We start from the raw sequence: 22,676 nt of genomic DNA, 5'->3' as shown, positions 1-22,676 counted from the left end.
GTAATTTATTAAGTATTTCAATTATTTAAGTATTAATTTCATATTTTAAGTATTTCAATTTATTAAATATTTATGTAAATTATATTAAGTAGTTCAATAATATTTTCAATTTTAAAAAAATAAAGTTTAACTTCGCGATCGCGGGTTTTATTTTTTATTAAATGTCATTTAATTTGGGGAATTTTAATTTTTTAAATATTAAGTTATTATGTGTTTAGTCCCTACCTACCCGTATTTTTATTCATTTGTGCCTATCTATTTTCGCGGATTCCTACCTACCCGTATTTTTACTTACTAATACATAAATACGAAGTAAAAAGACTCACCGACCGATGCGCAACGAGCGGAGTTATTCTGCCACGTAGCTGCGATGATTCTGTAACAAAAATAAAAAATTCACATTAAATAGACGCTCAAAATAATCAATGTTTCAAAAAATAATTTTTACACGCGTCTAATTCGCCTTTTAATTAAATTTACTCTAATATAATTATCTATTTCCCCAGGAAAAACCTTTATGAGAATAAACTTTTATAAAAAGCTTTCTCTAATTATTTCTAACTTATCGAAATAAAACAGCTCGAATAAAAATGGGAAAAAACTATTTTTTAAGATAAAAGAAATAATACTCACCCCAAAGTTGCTCCGCTGGGGCCCGATGCCTTTGCCAGGCCTCCTCCTCCTCTCAGAACGTCTGATGTGTTGTCAAGCCTTCTTCTCCTTTTCTTTCCGTTGCACAGGACACTCGCGGACACTCGCGGACACTCGCGTTGTTTAATATTTCGCGATCACGAACAAATAAACACTCCCGAGATTAAACGATCTGCGTATTACTGTAACAAAAAAACGAAAGATTCAAATTAGAGATGCCCAAAATAACATTTCAAAAAATACTTTTTACGCGCGTCTAATTTGGCTTTCACACAATTAAATATTTAATATAATTACCTTTTTTTTCGGAAAAAGATTTTTACAAGAATTATCTTTACAAGAATCTCTTATTAAAATTTTAGATTTTACGCTTTTTTTCTAATTATTTCTAACTTATCCAGATGAAACGGCTCAAGAGTAAATGAGAAAGAACTATTAATTTTAAGATAAGAAATAATACTCACCGCAGGGTTGCTCCGTCAAAGCCCGATGCCTTTGCTAGGCCTCCTCCTCCTCTCAGAACAGGGTTAGGTTGTCAGGCCTCCTCCTCCTCCTCCTCCTCCTCCTCCACCCAGTCCTCTTTCCGTTGCACAGAAGCCGCTCACGGAACCGCTGTCCAATATATCGCGATTGAGAATGAGGTTATATCTGTAATCATACGATCACGACACTTTGTTAGACACGATGCCTAGATGAAACGATCTGCGTTCTACAGCGCACTTCTATTATTTAAATCCGACGATTCACCGCTGCTTTTCTCGCTGAGCGCGGCTAACTTCATACCGACGCCGCGCAGCTACGACGCGAGTCGAATCAACGCCGTCAACAGCCGAATTGAAACGAGCAAACCGTTCGAAGATTTACGGCCAAAGCACATATAACATGGCGTAGCGATACACGACGGTCGTAGTCCTCGACGCCTCGACCTGACAAATCAGGATACGCCAAAGCTTGTGCATTACTTTACGTCCACGACTACGACTGTCATATGTCATGCTTTGGCCATCATACATCATACGCTCGAGCGCGCAAATTCCGCGAGAATTTCACAACGACCAATGCAATTAAACGGTCGACACACCATCACACATCATCGCGCTTCATTTATATTCTAAATCACGCGATTCACATATTCCGTCACATTAAGGCCACGTTCCGTAACGCGTGCATTTTCTATAGTAAACGATCAGTATAGTATAGACTATTTTCTATAGTAAACGTTGCGTATATTATAGACAAATGCGCGCATATGCGCGTTACGGAACGCAGGGTGGATCGACGATTATCGCGTACCTACTATACGCCGTTCTCAAAATGCGAAAGTGACGGCCAGATTATTCGATGTGTCAATGAATAATCAAAACGGAATTACGAGAAACGGAATATTCGGCGTATTATATTAATTCTGTATTCATCTTTCTCGACTCGACTTTCTGTAAACGCGCGTGAGGCGCGTGCCTGCTGCGCAACGACCAGCGGCTTCGCCAACATTCGTGAGTCGCGAACAGCGAGAGTCGATTGTGCAAACGGGATATAATCCCGTTGGTTAATAAAGAACGCTGCATTTCTTTAATATACCTGCGATATCATCGTGATTGCCTACTTATCGCGATGTAACAGCGCTACACACACGGAGCCCTTCACTCGGCTGTCCGTCCGGCTCGAGCATCGGAACGTAAATAAAATGATAGCGTGACGCGCGACCGTCGCGGGGCGCGGCGGCGCGCCGCGGCGTACGAAGAAACAAAGTCGAGCGCCCGCGCGCCAACGGTCTCGCCGCCGAATACTTGCATGATAACGTTTAATATACCTACCTAGCGGTACGGACTACAGAATTAACGTGGTGTACGCCGAATAATATATATTCCGTTTCTTGTATTTCGATAAATAGGCTGTTAATTAATTATCACATATCTTCCCGCGATGTCTCGCGGATCCATATTAGCATATTGCACGATATAATCCCTCTCTCAATAATAATATTTCGATCTGGGAAAGAGATTAAGAGAGAGACGATTAAAATAATTTAAATGAAGAATAGTAACGCGAGCTTTCGCGGCGGTCGTCTTCTTTGCTCGCTTGTTTCTTTATAATATTTAATGATGTTTAATATATCTACCAACAGAATTAATGTACGCCAATACGCCGATTATTCTCGTTTTTTGTATTTCGATAAATGGGCTATTATCGCATATTCTTCGCATTGTTTCATGGACCCGTATTAGCGCATTGCCTGAGACGATAATTCTTTTCTCATTAATATTTCGATCTGAGTAAGAAATGATTTTAAAATAATCAAATAATTCAAAATGAAGAAGAGTATCGCAAGTTTTCGCGCGGTCGGCTCTTTGCTCGCTTATTTCTTTATTCCGAGCGTGAATTATGGAACTTTTCGGAATTATGGATTCAGATCGGAATCGTTTAGTTATTATATACCCAATTCTATTCTTAAGCAGTAAATACGTTTCGCGTAAGAAGAAACCGCGTGTACTTCGCTACCGTGTGTCTCTTGATATAATCAATAAATTTCTTTTTACGTGCGTTTGATATAAAATCGATATAATTTCGTTTTCACATATCTTTTCTCATGACATACAAAGTAAAACTTACATTTTATGTTGTCTTTCTTTAAAATAATTATTAAACAATTCGATCTAATTTAAATTTAAAAAAGTGATCTATATGTATATATAAACAAATATCCAGACTGACTCACTGACTGACTGACCCATCAACGCACATCCCAAACCCCTAAACCTAGAAACAATAAAAATCGGGGAATTATATATATTCCCTCCATAAGCACCCTCTAGAAATTCAATCCCTAACGGGCTGAAAAAGGGTAAAATGTGTTTTCACAAATTCTCCTCAATATCTTTTAGGCTCGATGAGATATCGACTTGGTTTTTGCTTACAAAGGTTACCCATACAAATGCTTCAAAACATAATTCAAAAGTCAAAATAGATTTAAGGTTATAGTTACATACCGTAGCGAAGCACGGGTATCAAGCAAGTATGTTTAATAAATTAGTAAAACGAAGTGCTTCTAAAAAATTTTTAAAAGTTAATCTTGCAATATATGTCGCTACATTTTGTGTTTCGCGAGGTAGAAGAACACCTCGCGAGGTTAGAGGAGCGCCTCGCGAGGTACAGAAGCACCCTCGCCTTTGTCGGGACATCGGCGATTTCGTTGTAGGTTTATCGCCGTGCACGCTGTGAAATTAGCGCGAGAACAATGAAATTCATAATTCTCATATAATAGTGTTCGTATTTAATGAAATAAGAGAATGCAAAAGATTACTTTGACAAGTCATTATATGGTTTCCAGAATAGTTATTACCCCGAAAATATAATATGTTTAATAAATTAATAAAACAAAGTGCTATTAAGGAAATTTTAAGAACTAATCTTGCAATATATGTCGCTACATTTTGTGTTTCGCGAGGTATAGAAGCAGCTAGCACTAAATTTGAATCGTGATATTTTCTTAAAGTACAATATCTCAAGTTTATTTTAAGACCATAATCACGCAAGCACCTAATTCTTTGACCAAAATTCGAACTAAGGCACTTAATTATAGCACCTAAATAGCACAAAATTTTTTACCTAGTGCGAACTTGATTTGCGCTGGTGGGGGGTCCAGCTTAATAGAGGTATCTTAATAACATTTACGCGAGCGAACCTATTCTAGTTTGTTGCATCGCTGAGATGCTCTCATCTTCTGATAGCCATGACGCCCGTGCGCGCGGTAGCAAAAGAGAAAAATAATTAGGTATTTCGAACAGTTTTACAAATATGCAAAGTCCGTTATGTGTCAGACACACAACCGCGAGTTCGGGGCAAATTTTTCTTTTTTCAAACAGGATATTTCTCTCAAACTAATTTTCTTGATAATATGCAAGAGAGCCTTATTTTCACGACGAGACTGGGTTATACGCAAACGGTTATTGTATGTTTCGTACGAGCAGCACAAAGTGCAACGTGCGTGTTGATCACATCTACGAGACGCACATCGAAGGGTACATGTATGCGCGCGCGCGCGCGTGTGTGTGTGTGTGTGTGTGTGTGTGTTTAGGATGAAAAAAGTAGCAAAAGATTTTATCGACGCTGTCGTGGTTGCGTCGGTAATTTCGCCAGATAACACGCAAAGACGTTAGAATGCTCTTCCACTGAAATCAGAAGGGAATAGGTAGGGAAGTTAATAGAAAAAAGAGAGTCCCGACGAAAACCTTGTCCTGACGCGTTTCCATCTCGCGAGATTACCATCGATTCTCGTACAATCGGCCGCTCGTTCGCGAAAAAAGTTACGACGGAGAACATTGGTTCGGCAGCCACACTCGCAGGAGATTGGTATTAGGGAATTTTCCGAGTTTCCTACAGCGCACGCTATATTATAATTCCTAATCAATCACATTTTCGGTGTGTTATTCATTTATTCCTTTATCCTTCAGTATAAATTTATTCAATCAAGTTTACGATATATTGCGCACGTTATCATATTCAGTAACTTGCTGATGGTTTTACATTTTGATCAGATATATAAGTGTCATTCTTCTGTACAGTGTGTTTTCTAAACTTTTCGGATGCTGCAAAGATGGAATGCATAATAGAAATTATGTAATAAATAATTTTTTGTCCTAATAAATAAATGAAAAAATAATTAATATTTTATTTAAAGCCCAAAGTTAAATATTTGTTTTATAGATAATTTTATTTGTGCATAACATCGTGTCGATCTTCGCTAGTTCATCTTCCCAAGACAAATAAAAGCATACAAAAATTTCGAGAGTAATAAATTTTACGTTACAATGAGCTAAATTCGCTATGAGTTCGCTATGAAAACTGATTATGTAAATTAGGCGGCAATTACGTGCATACTTGTGCGCGAAATAACACATCTTCGGGGCAACGCATATTTGTTCAAGCGTGTGCGGATAATAACGCGCGTGAAATAATGCATTACTGCCGCGAACAAACGCGGACGCACAAACACGAATGCTCGAATGAAAACGAGGGTACAAAGGACCGAATAAAACAGCCTCGCCGAAAGGCTGACGCCATTTTGCAAGAACGTTCATTCGGTCGTTCGCTTTTACCATTTGAGCTTGAAAAAGCACTATGCGCGACCACACAGGGGGAGAAATCTTTCGTTGCGGCACATAAAATGTCGATCCTGCATGCGAGACTCTTGCATAAACGAGTACATGTTAGTTGTTCGGAAAAGAGTGAGGAATGCTCGCGATTTTATCGCAAGAACGTTGGTTGTTAATCCATGTTTAATCATATTCTTTGTCCATTCCCAAAGGCACAAAAAAGACAAAGAGTGAATTAAACCGCGGTTAATGCAACGTTGATCATCTCTCCTTGTAAAACGTGACATAATTACGAAACTCATGTAGCCATTTCTTTGCGTGTACGTAATACCTCTCAAAGGCAACTCTCAAACCTCAAAGAATATTTCGCGAGTTCGCGTTTTCGCAAAAACATTTTTGGAGCTCGCTACCTCTGCTCTTCAGTCAATCGGACATTCACAAACGTGAACTTTCATAATAACTGACGTGGCCCGCGCACGTTTAATTAGAGTATCTGAGAACGAACTGAACGGAACTTGGTAGATCCCTACTGAAGTATGTTGCTGAGGTATGAGAACTTTCGCGATGTCGTTATGATTGTTGATTTATATTTTCAATGAGGTCGGGAGAAAGAGAGAGAGAGAGAGAGAGAGAGAGAGAGAGAGAGAGAGAGGGCTACCTACGAAAGTTGAAATAAATAAGAAGGTTTATCATAAAACGTGAACTCCGTGTTGATGAAAAATAGATTGCCAGAGGCGGAATCGACTCTCCTCGACGATGTGCTTTTTTATTTATACACTTTTAACGCATGCGTTGATGCTCCTCGTATACCCTATCCGCCACTGAAATCAGAGTAATTATTTTATTGCGTATTTTACTACATATTTAAACGGCCGATTGTAGCTGGCTCGTAGCTTCGGTAAAAATAAATACGCGTTTCGGTTTTATTCCGAAATTTCTGAATTATCCGTGTATGAATAATATCACAGCGAGATATCCGCGAATGATGAACAATTTTGGTAATTGGTAATGTAACGAAGAATTTTTTTAAATGACAACGCGTACTTTCTTCCTTATATAGAGATTGTTATTAATGTAAAAAAGAAAATCATACACAAATTATTTGAAGAAATAAAGGCATACCCTTTTCAGCTGCATGCTACGAAGAACAACTCTAATAACATGCAAACACGTTGGTTATGTGTACAACCCACGTAACCGCAATGGATGCGGCATTAAATTTTTATTGTCAAATTACTGTTTTTCTCTTTGTTTCTTCATTATCTTATTTCGTTTTATGTTATCTTTTAGATATTAATCAGATAGATATTAAACAGTTTTTAATTAATATGTAATGAAAAAGTGTTATATATATATATATATATATATATATATATATATATATATTATGACAACGTCACGCTAAGAGTAAAAGTATACCGCGTTGCAATCATATAAATATAAACACAATATAAACACATCAAAAAGTTACAAAAAACAAGATTTTTAGAAATTTAATATAAATATAAAGATACGGATGGCTATTACCATAACTTCCAAAAATCACATTTTAATAAAATATTAAGGGAAATTGTAACAGAATTATTATAAGAGTCAGGAAGGTCTAGAAACTCATGAATATTACGAGGATTTAATCTAACATGAAAAGTTCTCGCAACTTTTATATCGATAATTCTCCAGAGTAGTTTAACTTGTTGCAGAAATTGAAACAGAAAACGTCTTCGCGTATCTGTCAACTGTCTGCTGACAGTGCTGATAAACATTAATGAACTACTTTTCTTGTATCAAAATATTGAACTTACACTTTTTAGGTATTGCGCAATACAAGCGCACATTCGGTAAGAGAAACGCATTATTTAACGTTGCTCTTGGAAAGCACTTACAAACTTGGAGCATGTGGTTGATCTCGACACGTGGATAAAGTGTCTCCGCGTTCCGCTAATAGCGCGGAAATGTATTCCGCGTTGCGTTAATTAGTACGAGTGTTGCAGCGCTGGCGGAAGTTATGAACGGAACAAATAGAATCCCGTCGCGTCGCGCGCGGCTTGATCCGGTTAGGAATTAATCGCGTCTCATCGGAGTTTGCCACGATATTATATCCAATCGGGTCAATTAACGCGCCGTTTTACTTATAAATAAAATTCGAAAAATCATTCATATTCGTCAGTGACTCCTCGCGAACAATGAGATTTTTGTCTTTCTGCGAAAGAGCTAGTTGATTATCAACTTTTAATGAGACGACGTGTCAGATAAGAGGGTTTAGTAACGTCCGTAGCTCGTCCGTAGTTTACTTGATTTGATTTGCGCCAAGTTTATTGTGGCGACGAGAAACTATAACGTTTCAGTTAACAGCTTTCCTACATAGTTACGTCTGTGTCAAGTGGTAAAGTAAACCTGCGGAGACTATAATGACGTAGATAAGGGCACGACTTGTAATTTATAGGGATATAATTTGGAGTTCATTAAGAGTAAAATTACTAATTAGAAATATAGAGACGCTGAACCCACTGGACAAAGATCGGGTTTCGATAAGGAGAGATTTGTAGTGTCCGAGACTGTCCGGTGCAAGCACTCCTTTAATTACGACACAATCCCATGACAGGAAACCCGATCACTATGTCCGGGGTATCAAGTTTTCTCTGTAAAATCTGTCCGCTGATTTCAAGGAAACAAAGGCAGAAGATAGAAGCTGAACGAGCAAAACGGTCAGTCGACATCGAGATAACGGTGGTCTTTATGAGGAAGAAATACAACGTGAAATTATCTTCTCACAAGACCGAGCAGGAATTTATTACATAATATAGAAAAGCTCTTAATAACTGAATAATAAAGTTGGCCTAAATTATTAGTTTACAGAAATGTCATATCGTGCAGCCTAAAGAAAACAGCAACGATTTTATGATTATTAATTGAGACTAAGCCGACATAAATAATGATCAAAGTACAAATCCTATATATATGTTTACGATATATTTGCTCAATGCATCAACGCCACGTCGTGAATTTATAATAAGAAACTATAATAATTTCAACCATTGCACAAACATCACGTGCCATGGTATTTCTTCTCGAATAACATCCTCAGGGTAGAATAGTTGTTTACCCTTATAGACGGAGAACTTGGGGTAATCCTAACGAATATCACATAATAAGCGACGACGAGCACGCATATTCATTTCAGAAGCGAAACGTGAGCCCTGCTCAAGCGTACTTCCGCGCCGCGGCGATCACGTGCACGGGACTCGAATCGATCGACAACGCATCTCTCGGGGAAGTAAGTTCTCGCGGGGTTGGAAACGGAAGTCGCATGGGTGCCTCGGCTCAATGAGGAAAACGCGAAGACGGAAGAAGGGGAAAAAAGCGAATCGATATCTCCTGCACGCTCGGGAGCACTCTTCGACTCTCGTGTCTCAGGTCGACCCCCTTGTTGATGCGGCTACCAACCCCGCGACGAAGCCCCCGACGACGACGACGACGACGACGCTCTAATGACGCGGACGGAATAATGAACGGACGGAAAACATCGCGAGGTCGACTGCCGTTTGCTTAATTGCTGCTCTCGGCGAGACACAGCGAAAACTAGGAAGAACTTAATTGCACGCGAGTTATCATTTTTCAACTGAAGCCGCAAATTTGAAAAAAGGAGTCTTTTCACGCGAGCCGCTTTCAACGGCGACTACGGTACATTTGTGCCACGCCTCGTCGTTCGAAAGCTCCCATTAATTTTCATACACGCACGAACGTGATGCCGCAATGGCAAACGTGCCGTTGAAAAGTGACTTGTATTAGACAAACGGAGATTTCTGGTTCAACTGGAAAGTTAGTTGCATTACATAAATCTTGATTTTTATGTGAACTTCTCGATGTAAATAGAAAAAATTGAAGAACGTGATGGTGAAATGAAAGAGGACTACGTAACAATTTTCTCACGTTAGAAAATATAATCTATAGTCGCATCAAAAAATTCTATTTCCAATAAATTCTATTTCCAGCATTCACAAAAGGATGAACGATAATACATTAAAGCTGCAAATGCAATGCGAAAAGCGTCAATGTATGGTGACATGAAAAAGATGCGATTTTTCGACTCGAAAGCAGCGTTTTATCGACATACGTGCATCTTGCATCAGATTCACCGATAACTCTGATGGATCACTCGCCGTAAAAATGCTCGCGTCAAAAACGTGTTTCGTTACGAAGCAAACTTGCATCAAGGCGATAAAAAATTTAAGCATTATAAAAAGTTGAAGTATTGTACAAAACAATTTTATTTACAATTAGTTAAAACAAGAATGTAATGATAAACTATTTAATTATAATGTATAATTATTTTACGTCTAATTTCTCTTACGTTGGAACGCCGAAAAGTAAGACTTTTTTCTCATAGTAAATTTATTTTAACATTTTCTATTAAAAATTTCTCTCAATAAAATTTTTACTTAAATTTCAATTTTAATTTTAATAAAGACTTAAAAAAAATTACTTATTCAAATTAATTATTCAATAAAATTAATTATTTAAATTATAGAGATTTTTGTAAAATGACGAGAAATCCGCTGTTGCAATCATCATATATTATTTAATCGCAAAACAATTCTTTCAACGGATGTTCAACAAAATAGCAAGCGTACGCGTTTAAATCTACTAGAAACAGATAACTGTAAAAAATTTAAACGGATTGTTGCGAGCGAATATAAATTTCCGTCCCACGTTCTAATGTTGTATCGTCTCGCGACAAAAACAAGTCGAAGTAGTATATAAGATTGTAACGTATAAATGTTAAAGCAAATATGCGTATAAAAGCAGCATATGTTTATTGAATGAATCAAATTACATAAAAATAGAAACCAATGTTTTCTCCATAAATAATTTAAATTTCATAATTTATTTGTAAAAAAGGTACCTCTCTATATACATATATACATATGTATGTATATATTTCATAAAATATAAATATTTTTTCTCTTTTTGACTTTCTATTTATATAAATTATTTATTTAATTATACAAGTTTTGAATAAAAGTATTACGACAATATTAAATATTTTGAAGAAATTGCGTTTTATGATTTTTTAAGAAATTCTTATCTAAGAAGAAAAAACATGAAAATGGAGTGAGAACGCGAGGAGAGCGCGAATATCTTTCAGTAATAAAGGTGCGAGTATATGCACAGCCGAGAGCTACGCTCAGGCTCAAGTAGTAGACATCTGAATACGGAGCGACAAGTCGCAGCAGTTTGTGCGTTTCTCGTTTTCCTCTCGTAAGTTCGCATTTGACTTCTCCGCCGATAGCGAAGAAGTTCTCCGTAGAATTTTATTGTTGGATAGTTCAAATTTACTCGAATTGTCAATTAGAGATTCGAATTGAAGCAATTTCTCGTATACTAAAACAATTAAACGATATGCCAATTCTGTGCAGTATTATTAAATGCGATTAATTATTGTATAATAATAAAAATGTATTACAAAATTATATTGTAAAAAATACATATGTGTATATACAATTTCTATACGTATTCGTATTTTTAATATAGTTATTGATAAATATACATATTTACATTGACTTATATAAAAATTTAATTTTGTTGTTTATTTTCGCTTAAAAATCGCTGACTTTTATACGCAATTTTCCGTTCGTGTTACAATTGAAAATTTTATGAACGGAAGACTTATTAAGAATATACACGAATTATATCAGTATACGATGATAAATCTGGTCACAACGTTGTAAATTCATAATAAAAGTTGTAAATACATGAAAAACTGCAAATTCATGACATGATAGGAAAGACAGAGAACCAAAGAAAAAGATCAAGACCAGCCGTGCGGCGAGCACAAATCAGAAAATTCAATTGGCGTTTGAAGTCAAGAGGGTTTCGTCGCTCGAGCAGAAACAGGAAATATGATTGAATGAGAGTGCTCCATGAAAACTGTAAGGAGAGTTACATATATTCGACCGGAAAAATATTGTTCCCTACTCGCCTCATCTACTTGCGAATTCCATCTGACCCGTAATTGGATACAATCCGATCCGATACAACATGATTAATAAGAATTCCCACTAGTTTTAGCAATGTCTTTGAAGTCATCATGACCTATACGTAAGATATATCGATAAATGTGCTATCGAAGTATTCAGAATAGCCATCGATGCAGGAAACGAGATTTAATGCCAATTAATTCACGAAGAGAATAATTTATATACAGCTGATGCTTTGATGCGACGTCTTATAAAAAACTGCAGTATAAAAATTATTATTATAATTATTATATTAAGATTAATAATTAATATATTCTAGTGTAATGAGTATAATATTATTATCACACACAAGATATAAATTATATGAATATTTTAAGTATTCTGTACATATCTTGTACTATTATTGAAATTGTATTTATATATTTGATATTAATACTTTATTGTGTGTGTGTGTGCTCATGTTTATGTAAATTAAAAAGAGTATTAAAAACATATTGAACCGTATTGAATAGATTAATAAAAAGCTGAAATATTATGTAATTGATTTCATAACATTTTTTCATCAATCTTTTAAAAATTTATTAATAATTCACATTATTAATTGTTGTGTTAAATTTGTATGTTTTAAACATAAAAAAGTCTGAGGAGACAGTAAATGTTCTTAAAATAAAAAATTTTATATTTTTATAATTTTTTAAATATATGTTATAACTACATAATTATCTGTAATTGATTTATATTAGGCTTCTTTCTCTTTCCTTCCTTTATCTTTTTGAATTCTTGTTTGTGATAAACAATATCATATGCACCTCTATCTTGTGCGAGTTCATCGAGTAATATGCAATTCCCTTACAGACGCCGTTATATGAGCCTCATGAAAGCATTCTCAGTGCAGTTTTCAAAACAGCCAGCTGATTATGAGGCATGAAAAGCATTTCTTTAGCCCGGCGCGCTTTTTAAATCCTTCTGCGAAACTCGACTTCCATTACAGTGGACAAATCAGCCAACGAGGCAACGTTTCTCTCTAATGCGACCTTGTACCTTTGTTAGACATATATATGTGAGGCCAGCCGTTTTCCCGCGACATGCAATATTCAAGCGGGTCTTGTAGAATTCTCCCTTAAATTCGCAACGATCTGACCTGATGCGGATAACGCAGGAGAACCGCGAATCTCCCGAGAGACCGATGTAACTCTCTAAATAATTAAGTTCAGAACCGCATGCATCTCCGTACATACTCTGACTTGGCGAAATTCTAATTGACGAGAAGCAAAGTATCGTCTATAGCGGCCAAAAGTTAGTGATATTCTCTCTCTCTCTCTCCTCCCCCTCCTCCTTCGCCCACCCTCTATCCTTCCTTAAACCAGAATTTCACATAATATGGATACTACGTTCAAATACAAATCGTGTAGAAATAAAGGAGAATTTAATACTTTAAAATATTCTAACATTTCGACCCACAACGAAACCGAATTTAGGAAAGTATAAATTTTTACCTTTCTTCACAAATTTTTGCGCAGATTTTACCGATAATATAGATATGTATTCAGTACAAAAGTATAAGAATATCCTGATGAAAAAAAATATTAAAGAGGATAAAGAAATTAAATATGCTTATTCTTTTATTGAGTCGATCTTTTTAATATAATACTTCCAGAAAAATAAGAACATTCTAATAAAAATTAAAAAAAAGATAAAGATATTATATATAATTGTTTTATTTTTTAAGAAAATTTAAAAAATGCGACAAGAAATGCTGTTTTACGCAAATTTCTATGCTACAAGTGTATATATATATATATATCATCATAAAAATATCTTTGCTCTTAAATACTTTCTTATATCACACAGAGATGATATTTCCGGGAATAAATTTTTCTAAAATCTCTATTAATATTTTTCTTCGTAAGAAAATTGTAACAATTTTATCAGATCATCGTAAATAAATATTGCCGTGAAGCTCTGCAAAATACCCGCACCAAAAAAAGTAGCTCGTAAAAAAATAGCGATTCGAGGGGTCCAAGATGACGATCTTACAGGTGGTTGCGAATAAATCCGCCTAAGATTACAAATAAGTTATATAGCCACCTTAAGCAATTCCACGCAGGATCCGATAATCCATTTCGAAGATTCACGTAGGACAAGAGGTTGGTCGACCCTTCGCAGATAGTTGACGTACCTTCTATGAAGATAGATCAAAGAGCCGCGCACGATACAAGCCACCATACAAGGTGTCTCGATAATAACCCATCAGAACTTGGGTTTCATTAGACGGAAGGACTATGTATACAACGTAGGGTTGCATGTAATTGTGTGCGCTGCAACAATCTCTTCGAAACACTGTGAGCAAACTCAACGAGCAGTCCCTTTGATAGAACGCGCCCTTTACTTCGAAATTTTCCTATTTCGCGTAAGGACGCGTAAGGACGAGAAATTTCACTGTCGCGCTGTTTCGGTAAATCGCGGCGGTTTGACTTCGGCTGTTAACCGCGTAATCATACTTCAGAGTACCGCATATAGCTAATGTATAATATTAATGCCTTTGAATAGCGCTTCATCATGTCTCTTGACGCCATGTCTTGCATTAACCCTTAAATTGATAACGGCAATTATTACCCAAAGCTTTATATTAAATAACAAAATAAAACTATATATGTATAGTGTTTAATATTATTTAGATGTCTAACAATGAGAATAAGGATAAAGATAAAACAAATTTTTTACACACTTTTATATAAATATTTAATATATAACCGTAATTTTTTGTTAAAAAGCAAAAAAAATTTCTTGAAATTCATTTTTTAATCTACGCGTCTCTTTGATACTTATTAAAACTGAGAAACTAGTTAATTGTGCTTTTATTATGACTTGTATTTTCACACAGTAAAAATGTTTTAATACGCAATTGCTTTAATGTTATGTACACAAAACCCTCGCGATGGGATTAGCATAAATTGATCAATCTGTCAACAAACTTTAAATTAAAAAAAAGAATTTTCTTGTAATTTTATCATTATATGTGAGACCCTATGGTAAACAAAGAGCGGCCATTCAGCCAAGGCACGCAATTTTTAAGCTCTTATTTGCTAAATAACTCGAGACAAGGACGTGCTATACGGACATACCAGCCTAAAACGTTTCGAGATACCAAGTTTCTTCAGGAGCTATAAATATACTGGGACAATAAGGGTTCCACATACGCCGCAATGAATACTAACAGGAGCTTATTTAAATATTGACCGATACGTAAACGAGTTTTGTCAGCGGCGCGGCGCGGCGACCGGAAGCGAGCTCTCATGAGTATCATGTCGTCGTGGCGTTTCTTCTGATTCCTCCGAAGCCCGGCCATCGATTTTCGTCGCCGCAAAGCTACCACCCCCTTAAATACCCATCTCACCACCACGGCGTGAAAAAGAAAGTGAGGGTCGCTGCTAATCCTCTTTCATTTCACATTGATGTGCTTATTGGATCGTGTAACGAGAGCGCGTTAGAGCTCGGGGTCTAAAAATAAGGGCGATGTCAATCGGTGGCTGAACCCCGCGAGAGATATTTATCGAGAATGAAACACTTGTCTGTCGTTTCCTACTCTAACTTCCTGCCACTTTGTTGATATAATCAATCTCACACAATATTTTTAATGTAGGGTATCAGATAAGGAAAGAAAAGAAGAGATAGAGAAATAAATTAATGTATAATTGATAAAACTGTAGAGATTTAACTAAATAATTGCTCGATTGATTACGTAACGGCAAATAAAGTTGTTATAGATAAAATCTCTCACCAACATCGAAGTTTATTTCTCTCATAATCTCTTCTTTTTCGTAATACTTTAATGCATATTTATATATAAAAACTAAATAATCTACAAAATACCATAATTCCTAGCTTACGTTCCCAGAGCACACAGTAACGATTATATATAATGGATGTTGTTAAAATATTCGTTAGATTAATAAAAACTCCTGTCTCTTCATCCTGCTTTCAGACCATGTACAAAATCACGATCGCGGCGTGTAAAGCCGTTTCTGTCGTTCCTTGCATGCGCGCGCGAAATATGCATGCAGTTCCTATACGGTAAATTCAATTCTACGTCTACATTGATTTATAAGAATGTATTTATCTCATCGGCGCTCGGTTCCTTTTGTTTATAGACAATTCACGCCGCGCCTGGCAAAGTCTGCAAATGTCGCGAATACACGATACAATATGTGCCGGATGTGCATCGTTGCAGCTGCACGTGCGATGCATTCGCGAGCGAATTTGCCACCGATAAAGCCGAACTGAATCGTGAGCAACGTCGATGGCTTGCAAAGTCGCTCATACGCGTGATATGGCGTTCGTCGATTGTGCGGGATTCGCGTTCATATGCATTTTTGTCGACAGAGCCGAAGGGTCGCAGCTAAATTGATTCTGATACGCAAAGGTAGAGCTAACACAACTGGTAAAATAAAAACTGTCACGCGCATGTGTAATATTCGCTGGCCAGTTTAGCCCCAAACCAAATATTGTCAAACGTGACAGTGACAAGCGAATTCTGGTTAACGACACAAAGTTAAAAATATTACTTGCCGAATTAATGCATATCCTCGAGTAATATATTACTTCAACTGTGTGTATTATTAACAAAATTTTATAATGTATATTTTATTATCTAACTTATATAACAAAGAAAGAAAAAATTTAAAAGTATATATCATCCATTATTCGCGACTGAATGTCGTAACAAATCGCGATATATATAGGTATTATCGAATTAACATTAACCGCATCTCGTCGTCTAATCTCTTTTGTTATTTTCACTAACGCTTTTTTCAATTCTTCAACGCTTACAAGATATCTTTTTTCATCCTTCTCCTTCGACTCTTTCCTTTAATCTCCACCCTTCCACTTTGCTAATCCAGTATTAAACTTTCTCTTCCTGCTACGTTCCTTTCTACCCGATTTTCGGCTTATAGCTATGATCCAGCATTAAAACTCTTCTTAGCAGTCTCGTTCTCGATCCTCATCTTGTGACACTCGTAATCCACTATCGTTCTTCCTCATCCTCGCTCATGGATACGCATATGATTCTTTCGTTACAATAATCGAACAATTATAACCCATGTCATTGTAAATATTTCTTCTGTTTTATGAAGACATAATTACAAAATCTTTCAAGAAAAATGCATTACCCAAATATTTAGATTATTGAAGTATTTAAAACGAAAAAATACTTTGTACTTTTACCTTTTACCTATTAAATTTCGAAAATGCAGATATGTAATTCGTTCTTTTGTTTCTAATGTACAAGAGATAATTACCGAAGAATTTAATATTATAGAATTATGAAATTATAAAAAGTCCCTTTGGAAACTTTTATTTAAAAAATTTATTTCCAAAGTTCTTCTAAAAACGGCTATTAGATACCGTTTCTTATACATTACTTTAAAAATATTTAATGGCGACATAAAAAAATGTTTTTTTATCAAATTAATGAAATAAAAATCATACTAACATAAAATTTCTATATTAATGTTCTTTCTTTTTATTTAATGTAACTAACATTTTAATTTTAATTTCAAAAAAATGTGTAAAAAACTAACTAGAATTAACACAATTCAAGATCTAAAATATTAGAAAAACGATAATTGAATTCAGTTAACTGTAGTTGACTGAATCTAACTGTAAAACTTTATTTCTATTTTAGTTGCTGAGTTCGATCGTAGTAGTCGGTGGGACGAACGTAGCTGGCGCACTGACACATCACCCTCGGGAACTGGCGCAAAGACAAGCATTCCTTGAAACTCGACAATGTGTCGAAGCACGTTTGACCACGCAGCGAGAGAATCAGCAACAGGTATGCTACTGCATTTACTAAAAATTCGTATTTGACTCGATTAAAGAATCAAAAAACAAAACTGATAAAATTATAAAATTGCAGGAATTATAAATTTTAAAAATAAAAATTTATAAATATGTTTAATAATAATAAAAATAATTGAAAATAAAAAATTAAAAATGTGTAATCATTTTATAAACTATTATATTTTAAGAAAAAACTTCTGAGTATCGAATTTTTAAGAAATGAAAAGTACTAAAATAGAGCAATAAACTATATATATATATATATATATATATATATATATATATAAGCTTGTGCAACATAAAGTTGATCGAGACTAGAAGTTATCCAGAGAGCGAAAAGGATTAATAAATAATAAAAAGGTAATAAAAAATAAAAAATTTCATATTTCTAAGAAAGATGAAGATTAACTTAAAGGACAACGATGAAACTCATTTATCAATAAGGGGAAGAAAACAAGTAGAACCGTGATTCACGAAGTTCGAAATGTTGGGAAATCTGATTTTTCTTCACAGATAGCTATATGATAATGTTTCTATTGTTGGAATCACTAAAATCTCGTTTAGTAAAACCTCATAGTTTGAAGTATTATAAAAAGATAAAGCTAATATATTTGACGACATCGAGCTAAATTTTATCGGCGTATATCTTGATGATTAAATTCTGATACAAAGAAAATCATTCTTTGGTTGAAATTTATATAATTATAATGATCTTATTTATTAAATATTTTTTTTATTTCCCCCCCCAAAAAAATGTAACATGGGTCACATTGCAAAAGGTAGTCAAAGTATATCAACGTTTTTAATAACAAATAAAACTGTTCATCTAATGGCAACATACGTTTATTTGCCATTTAATATTTTACAACGATCTTATTGCAATTTCTCTCATTTTATCAGTATATAAAAAACATAGAAGTTCTTCTTATTAAAATAATTAATGACTTGTATTAGTATTAAAAATATATTTATTTTTCAATGTAAAACTTCAATAAAAAATATGCGATATGCGGATCTCTTTCTGTTTCGGTAGACTATTTTCGTATTTCTTTCATAAATAAATACGGTTAACTTATAAATGACACAATTCTCTATTAATGGTAAGGAAGACGATTATATCTGGAGACGTCGCGGAGATCACAATTGAGAGATCTGTTTTAACGTCAGATCCAATAATCTTCTAATCGACATTGATAAAACCATGTCATGGAAGTAACAATTATTATCATTCCCACGGCGCACCATTCTACCGGAATCTCGAGTAATTGACGCCTTTATTAATTATTAATGCCGCCATCAACGTAGACCGCACGTGAATGCACAAAGGGGATTTGTGTTCTATGTTCAGAAACCGCGAATTATGGCTCAAAGTTCAATCAGAAAACGTACATTTAAAAATTCTTTCCTACAGATATCAATATAAAAATTAAAACTATTTTAAAGTTAGATTCCAATTAAATAAACTTTTTTAATTAAAGAAAAAAAAACTTTAATTCTTTTAACAAATCTAGCAATTTTGCATATGCCTGGGAAAAAGGAAATATCACTTAACTGATGTTAATAAATATTAGTAAACGACTGTCAAGTTAATGGATTATGAAATTTGAGAGATTTCCTGATTTTCCATATTATATACTATAATATGTCAGAATTTGCAGTACGAGTTTGGTAAATAAAATGTTTTTTAGGTTTTAAAATTCACAAAATTAAAAATAGTAGTAAAAGTTTCGTGTCAGTTTCCCGTTGCGCAAAATCACTGCCTTGATTACTTCAGTTGAAGCACTTTCGCAAAACTCAAACTATAAAGTGGAAAGTACTTATATACATACAAAAAACCTCACAGAATCAATCCCTTTTGAACTAATTGAGGTATTTTCTTTTCCAGTAGTACAATACAATATCGACATAAATCGGATTGGAACATGTTAAGTAAAGACGGCTTTAAAAAAATATGCTAAATAAAAATCATAACGGTGAGATTTCGTTAATTTTCCGAACAAAACTTCTTATAACGCCTCAACAAATTGAAAATTTACAAAAGCGACTAAAGTACGTCAGATGCTATAGTCAGTATAGTCAGTAGCACAATATCCAATGCGAAAGTCACTCATCTGTAGAGTTCGAAGATGAAAACGCGTCGCGCTACAGATAAATCTCGAGACTCGCGTATAATATCGTCCTTGTCGGACGCGCGATTAGAAATTTCTTTCACAAAGAATTCAGGGTATGGCGATAACGAGCGATTCGATTTGGACTTCCAGCATTCGGAGATCCGAAAGGATTCGCCGATGGAACATTTCACGAACGATTGTCGTCGAGCGTATATAGGTGAATGTATGTATAGAAAGTACTCAGAATCATTGTGCATTCTTTCATTTCTACAGATTTCCTGGTAAACTCGCAATCAAGTTTTCCGTAGCGAAAACTCGAACAACGATTTTACAAATAAATACACAACCTATCATAAAGTCATATTTGCATTTTTCAAATATCGAATTAATAATATATGATAGCATGACATCAAATAAGAATTTTTTAAATTAGTAAATAACGAAAAATTGCGCTATTTTTAGATACGTAAAAAAAAAGGTTCAATAATCGCGTTTATATTATCTTTATAAGTGAATAAAAAATACGCAAATTTTCCATAAATTATATCTCACGCTCAATCTGGCAAATAATTAACGGGAGAACAATAGTTTACGGAAGTTTACGTAAGAAAAAAAAAGAAATATATACGACCAGTGTGCGAAATCAAACTGCGTGCTCATTAAATAGCACATGTTCAATTCCTTGTTGTCGATACGCGTGTTGTTTTTAACACGCCTGTGGTCCTGTGGTCTTTGTGAGAATTTTATCCCGCGGGAATGTTAAACGATATTGCAGTATAATTATTATTTTACGATGCCGTGGGCCCAAAATATTCTCGTTCTGCTTCATTGTTTATAGAACTTTGGCATTGCGCGTATTAAAACAAAACGACGTCTGCAGCATTGAAAAGCGTGCGAATTTAGCCGAAATACGGCGGTCGGCCGACAAAGCCCCGGGGTGAATTTATTTCGCGTGAACGTGTTGTCCAACAGTCGGAAAATAATGGACAAACTGTTTGTCGAGGCACGAGAGCTTTAATAAATAGAGTGCGCCGATTGTTCTCATCAACCATTTTTTTTTCAACTCTCACGTATTTTCACTTAGCCCAGTTGAAGCACCTCCTCCTAGTTAAAATAAACTTTTTAAACAACAGCGGAATATACTTCGAAATAGAAGCAACGCTTCCCTTATTTCTGAGACAAATGAACGAATGTAATGAACAGGCAGCTCTAACTTTGTCATTACTTCATTTCACTACTACTACCACTTCCTCATTTGTTGTTAAGACTTTCTTTTGCTAAGACTTATTTTTATTTATTTTTATGCTTTTTATTTATCTATTATTTAAGTATTTGTGTTAAGTATTTTATCTCTCATTTATATTTACATTTTTACTTATTTCGTTGTAGAATATATAATAGTGTAACTAATATAAGCACTCCACCACTAAATATCTTTATCACACATCCAAAGAGCTTAAAATATCGCGTTGTGTGATCTCGATCAGAATTCTCTGATTATGGTTTATTTCCAGCGACGTACAAAAATAACGGAAACCGAAATAATCGCCGACAGGCTGCAAAGTCTATTAAAGTCTATTAAAGATAGCACGCATCTTATCGAATATCTTTCGCTCATAATCACAACGCTGTCGTAACGGGAAGGGCTTTATATTATTAATCAGAAATCCGTGAACACACCGTTGCGATATCAATCGATTGTTCACGCTTGCTCGTTGATCGCCCACGGTCATCCCGTATATGCGAAACATCGCCGTCGAACCACGACGTTGAATGTATATGGATATGCGTTTAACATGCAGCGATGAACATGCACCGAAATGCTGATCTCGTCTTCCTTTGATCAAGAATCGCTTCGATCGTCAAAAACGACAAAGCAGACCACATTCGCGCACTGCGGAAGCAGCAATAACAAAAATAATGACCCACAGAAGAGGAAATCTAAATAATACACTTTTGCAAACGCGCAGTGATCTTATATATTTGACATAAATTTCTACATTCATTGACCGGATACGATACGCACGTGCGCGCGATACCGATTTGTTCTTTAACTCATATAATAAGTATAGTAATCGTTCTCTTCAACCTCGATTAATTTTAAATATAATTTATTTTGTTTTTGTCCCTTCTTTACCTTATTCTTGGAAAGTGCAAAAAACCACAGTGAAACGAGACCTAAAGATAGCCGATATTGCAGAAATCAATATTGGAGAAATCTACTTTGACTGTGAGAAAAAAGTGTTAAGCAGTCAAAAGTAGCTCTCTGATTTCCGAAATTGAAAATAATTAATTCCCAAATGAAATTTCTGTCGAAATATATGTAATTCACTTAATTCCACTTAGAACCGAACAAGAGATAACACATTATAATTAAAATTATCTTCTATTTATGGAATTTAATGATTAATTGCTAAAAATTCTTGATTCCTAGTCGCTTAGCTAACATTGTCGGCAAGACAAACGCGTAGCAGTCAGTTAAAAATAATTGTGACGCTCTATAGAATCGAAATCGAACCGCGACGTGTCTACATTACACGTAGGCTTGCACATCGCGATACAGATTCTAAAAGCGCACACAACAACTACATCCGCGCGTATATCGATCATCAACGCGAAGCTTGTCGAACGTGTCGTCGACTTTGCCTGCACTTGAGAGGTTCCCACAATGTTGACGAGTTCTACGTTTCGAACAATATACGTCGCTCGCTATATATGTTTCTCGCCCGTGTGTGTTAACCGAGGTCGTGTCGGTTCGATATACATTGTACATGATCCCCGCGGAATAGCAAAGATTACCGGCTATTGGAAGGGTGACTCTTTTCCGCTTTACGATACCGCAAAGGTTTCCAATCGACAATCGTGGGAACATCCGTGAGCTAGTGCAATGTGCTTTTCACGATACTTACAATTAGCGATACAGATTTCGCAAAAATCTCAAGATGTCGCGTGTTAAGAAGTACGGCATTGAAGTAAATATTTAATTAAATAATTTCATG

General features: G+C 35.3%; 2 protein-coding genes and 1 long non-coding RNA gene across 5 annotated transcripts in view; 1 reads left to right on the top strand and 2 right to left on the bottom strand.

Moving 5' to 3' along the window:
- LOC143907855 (uncharacterized) overlaps window positions 1-787 on the bottom strand; it is a 76,147-nt gene extending 75,360 nt beyond the window's left edge. The window contains exons 1-2 of the mRNA XM_077424891.1: window positions 634-787; window positions 327-376 (exon numbers count right to left, since the gene is read on the bottom strand). The gene's annotated coding sequence lies outside the window, so the exon portion shown is untranslated. The remainder of the gene's footprint in view (window positions 1-326; window positions 377-633) is intronic.
- Window positions 1-22,676, top strand: part of LOC143907644 (adenylate cyclase type 6) — a 126,688-nt gene that overhangs the window by 85,560 nt on the left and 18,452 nt on the right. For all 3 annotated transcript variants that reach the window (XM_077424534.1, XM_077424528.1, XM_077424542.1), the window contains one exon: window positions 17,409-17,558. In XM_077424534.1, the coding sequence (XP_077280660.1) occupies window positions 17,409-17,558 (150 nt within the window). The remainder of the gene's footprint in view (window positions 1-17,408; window positions 17,559-22,676) is intronic.
- Window positions 802-22,676, bottom strand: part of LOC143908183 (uncharacterized) — an 85,787-nt gene continuing 63,912 nt past the window's right edge. Inside the window, exons 5-6 of the long non-coding RNA XR_013260050.1 lie at window positions 1,116-1,299; window positions 802-833 (exon numbers count right to left, since the gene is read on the bottom strand). This is a non-coding gene — a long non-coding RNA (uncharacterized LOC143908183). The remainder of the gene's footprint in view (window positions 834-1,115; window positions 1,300-22,676) is intronic.

This window comes from Temnothorax americanus, unplaced genomic scaffold, assembly GCF_048541705.1.
Source record: "Temnothorax americanus isolate GAGA-0224 unplaced genomic scaffold, ASM4854170v1 Scaffold11, whole genome shotgun sequence".
In the NCBI taxonomy this organism is placed as follows: Eukaryota; Metazoa; Arthropoda; class Insecta; order Hymenoptera; family Formicidae; genus Temnothorax; species Temnothorax americanus.
The sequence above is the reverse complement of the archived record's forward strand: the minus strand, read 5'-3'. Positions and strand labels throughout refer to the sequence as shown.